General features: G+C 47.3%; 1 protein-coding gene across 1 annotated transcript; it reads right to left on the bottom strand.

Moving 5' to 3' along the window:
- Positions 1–270: 270 nt before the first annotated feature.
- Positions 271–3,052, bottom strand: LOC147890641 (uncharacterized). Its single transcript, XM_087391063.1, has 3 exons — positions 2,932–3,052; positions 1,502–2,665; positions 271–1,389 (listed from the first exon to the last, which is right to left on the bottom strand). Exons 1-3 carry the CDS (start codon positions 2,975–2,977, stop codon positions 914–916), a joined length of 1,686 nt encoding a protein of 561 aa, XP_087247189.1. The 5' UTR covers positions 2,978–3,052; the 3' UTR covers positions 271–913.
- Positions 3,053–4,547: the final 1,495 nt, after the last annotated feature.

Below are 4,547 nucleotides of genomic sequence, written 5' to 3' on the forward strand. Positions count from 1 at the left end.
AAGGTATAAGACGCAACTTACATCCAGTAAGTTTCTGATACAATAATCTCACCTTCAACGAGGCCAAATCATTATACCCAAACCTAGCTCCTTTGTGGCAGTCTTAAGTTTCTGATGGTAAACAATTTCCTTTAGTCAATAACTGCAATTTCAAAACCAGATGATTACTAGCATTCAGGAGTGCTTGTTAAAGGCCCTGCACAGGCATACAACCATAAATAAAAGTTCACAAAATCCTTACGATGGTGCTGAGCAGAAGAATATCACTTGTTAAAAACAATTTACTTTTTCAAGATTGGTCCAGCAACTTATACAATGGGATTTGAAGTCGTACTCAGTCTGCAGGACTCATTTTTGAGCCGAATATTAGTCATACCCAAAGATCCTAATGCTTGTCTGTCACAAGACAAGCTCACAACTATCTAGCAAAACTGTTCTTGATTGAACAATGCCAGGCAACTCTGATCGGAGTTTTGCCTGCTGCACAATAAATAAAAGAATCGATTTAGGGGAACCAGACTCAACTTATCATACGATCATTACTCACATCATCTACACTCGTGGACAAAATTACCAGCCACCTAGAAGGCTCAATAGCACTGAAAATCCAAGCAGCTGGTGGGTTTCACTCATGTTTTCATACTCCTACTCCGACCCTAAACAAACATAGAGGTTCCTCTCTTACTAATCAGAACTCACTTCTTGTCAACTCAGTAATGCCGAGACCAAGATTGACCTTGGGCTGTAAATGTCATAGATAATCTTCGCAGTAAAAAAAAAAAGGGCAGCAAGTCCAGAGCGCATATTATGTGCCTGTCTAGCTGAGGGTTATTTCCACCAGCCTTGACAGTACAGCAGTTGCTTCTGGTTTTGAGAGCCCACGTCAAACTTACTAAAATAGACCACAGGGCTTTCATGCACCACACACCTCAGGTATGTTGATCCAGGCTAAAGCCTCTGAATCGAAGTCAAAACCAATGTCGTTGAATTCCCCTTCCTGTGTGAGGAAATCATCAAATGCGTCGAGTAAATCGGGAACGTCTGCTCCTGCATCGCCGTTCCCAGACCTTTCGATATCAAAGATCTGCCCAAGCTCTGGAAAGCAGGGCAGTTCCTCAAGCAAGGGAGAAGGAGCTGTACTAGCGCCCGTGCCAACATCAGGCTTTGCACACGGTCCCATTTGCTGGAAGAAGTCAGGAGGTGCTATGTCGGCGCCAGAGAGAATATCAGACTTCGCACCACACACCATCTCCTGGAAGGGGTCCTCCGTAACAATAGTGTGAGTACTGTTACAACTACCAGCAACAACATTTTCCGCCGCGCTAGTTACCAAAGAGGATCCCGAATCAGCAGCACCCTCATCACAGAGAGCATCAAGGGAAGTTTTATCTGCACACACAAAATATATGTGGAGGTATAAATACGCAAGTAAACATCCCAGAACCGGAAATCCAAAGCCTGACGACCACGGGGCCTTCCAAAACAGTCACAGGGCAATCACCTGAAGCTGGCAAGGTGGGGGAGTCGCAATCGTCAGAGACGGCATTCTCCAAAACTGAGGAAGGTGAGTTCATCAGAAAGCATTCCTCCATGGTTTCAAAATCTGAACAGAGAGGAAAAAACTCATTCTTATCATCGACCATGCCAATGTCTGACATGGTATCGTCAACAGACGGAAATCTTGAACTTGGAAAGCATTCCCGCAGAGACGCGTCGTACGAACTCATTATCTCAGTATCCGAACCTCCTTGATCCCCTAAGTCGGCACACGAATCATTTCGAGAAAGTGTTTGAGAATTTTGCAGTAAGCTTCGGTCAGAACGGGGCCGAGCGACTCCTCCCATACGGCGAGCAGATTTAGAGCAGGTAGCAAAGTTTGTGTCAGCATGAGGCCCCCTAATCTGCCTCGCTGCGTCGTCATAAGCTTGTGCAGCTAGCTCGGCAGTGTCGTAGGTGCCTAGCCAGAGCCTTATACCCTTGGAAGGATCTCGGATCTCGGCCGCCCATTTCCCCCATCTTCGCTGCCTTACTCCTCTGTATTTGCAAGACTTCCTTACCGACGCAGAGGCTTTCCGTGAGAGGGGAGGCTTCTGCCTTGGCTCGGGCTTTGTCACATCCGTAGGATTGCACTTCCACCTCTTGAGAGCTTTCTTTGAAGGAAGAACGTTCCCCGCCTTCCTCTTCTTCAACCAGGGCTTCCTCGTAGTCTTTGAAGAATAATCCCTGGAAACAGACTCCGCAGAGACATGGCTCCGATCGTTGTCCGATGTAAAGACACTCTCGCAGCTCGGCTCGTCGAAATCATCGCCGCTTTCGGAGGACGAGAATGAGCAGCCGACCGGAATGAAGATCTCCCTCACAAGTTTCTTAGGAGCGGAGGCATCTTCCTCGTCGCTGGAGGACTCCGTAGCATCAGGATCGGTGCAGATAACCCGGACCTTCCTCACGGCGAGTTGTTTCATCTTCACTTCTTCGTCAGTATCCGAGAGCGGCACTCCCCAGGCCAACGGACTCTTTCCCATCTTGAGCTTCATGGAAGAGGTTCTAGCCAGGGAGCTTAACGTCTTCGAAGAATTCCGCGGACCAGGCACTCTCGGCACCCCCACAAAACCCAGCTCGAGAATCGTGCGCCCTGAGGAGCGGTGCTTCAATGGACGCAGAGAAACTGGAAAGCATCAAAAGCATCCCAAAACGTCAACGAAATGCGCAAGCGTAAAATCGACGGGAGGAACGAAGAAACACGTGCGGCAAAACGAGAGCACTATAGAGAAAGAGCGACGGGCAATAATTGAAAGGAGCTGAAGATGGAACAAGAGGGGAGAGCAAAGGAGCAAGGGGAGCAAGAGGAGGGAGAGGGAGGGGGGGGGGGGGGGGAAAGGAAGGAGGCTGGGGAGAGAAGGAAAGAGTGGAGGAAGCAGGAAGGGAACTTACAGTGAGGCAGGGGGAGGAGGAAGAAGGGATGGAGGAGCAGAGACATAAAAGGGTTTAAGGAGGGGATAAGGAAAGGCAGGAGAGCTAGTGGATAAAAAACCAAGAAGAAGAAGAAGAAGAAGTTGAAGATTATTATGAAGTAGAAGAAGAAACCGAACAACAACACATAGGCGGTCAAGGAAGAAGAGGGGGACGATGAAGATATTTATATATATATATTTTTTTATCTCAAGAGTTGTAGCCGCTAGGAGCAATTAATATTAGATATTAGCCCATACACACAAAATCTATCATTTCCAGCCCCCACCAATCCCATGCCGCCAAATTTAGCGGCCCCCCTAACTCCCACTAGCCGCCTCTGTTCCCCTACAATATACGTATCCTTATATCTATAGTTTATACATACATATCCGTATATTTGTACGTATCCCCCCGCCCTTCGTACACTGCCCGCACATGCCTGCTTTGCATTTATCTACCCCCCCCCCCAAAACTCTTCTTTTTTGCCCCCCTTCCCATCAAAGTCACGCTTTTGACTGCTTGCCCCCATTTTTATTCGTTTATCCTGCCCAAAGTGGCACAAAAAGAAGCTCGCTTCTTCTTTATTTATTATCCCCTCGGCTCCCGTGCACTCAACCCCCTTCGAACCCCCCCTCCGTTTTGTAATAAGTTTGTTGGGAATTGTTAACTCGTTTCTTTCTTTCTTTCTTTTTTGTTGCCTGTTTTTTTTAAGCCTTTCCCGATGCATCCCGCACCGCCCCTGCCAGTAAGTACTATTGTTTGTTGCTGCTTCTATGAACTATCTACTATCAACTTCCTGCTGCTTCTCCTCCGCCGGTCCCTTCTCCCTCGGGGCCTCTCACCGCTTTCCTGCCTCCGCTTTTCACCCTCGCCTTCCAAATCCATCCCCATAAAACCGCCCACCTTCCCCCCCAAAACCGCCTTCTGCAGTTTCTCACCCTTTCGCCTTCACATTCCGCACTCCCCGCACCCCTCTTCCTCCATTAGTTGCCCTCCAAGTGCCCCTTCTGTTTGGATGGCAAGTGCCGCATTTGGATACGTTCGCAGACGCAGCCGCAGCAGCAGCAATCCAGTCGCCCATCATCCAGATATTGGATGTTCCCCTATCGGAGCTCTCGACAACGATCTTCGAGGCTCTTTTGTCCACGTGTTCTCGCAGGCTGTGGCTCTCATTTCCCAAACCATGTTGGCTTTTTGAAAATCTTTGTAGAATCCTATTAAAAAACTCAGGTCTACACGCTCGCTTGTAGCTTTCCACCAATGTATATTTGCACACAATTTTTTAGTTTTTGGAAAAATCTTTGTAAGCTATGTTGCTTATTCTCTAAGTTATTCCTTCAAATCATCATTTTCAACAAGATCCTCCCTCTTCAAAGTATCATTTTTAGTAAAACTCTCTCTCTCTCTCTCTCTCTCTCTCAATCATGCTCTTTTGTTCAATATTATCGCTAGATCATGACTTGCACCATGAAGAGGGGATGAGGATACTTTCAAGACTAATTCTAATCAAGAATGCCATAACTCAAGTGCCATGATAGCTATTAGAGACTTGATGCCCTCCAATCAGAGATGTTGCATGAGATAGTTAGTAACAC

The sequence above is a fragment of the Dipteris shenzhenensis genome, chromosome 19 (genome assembly GCF_047967505.1).
Source record: "Dipteris shenzhenensis isolate YYH24624 ecotype China chromosome 19, Dip_SZ_1.0, whole genome shotgun sequence".
NCBI classification, from domain to species: domain Eukaryota; kingdom Viridiplantae; phylum Streptophyta; class Polypodiopsida; order Gleicheniales; family Dipteridaceae; genus Dipteris; species Dipteris shenzhenensis.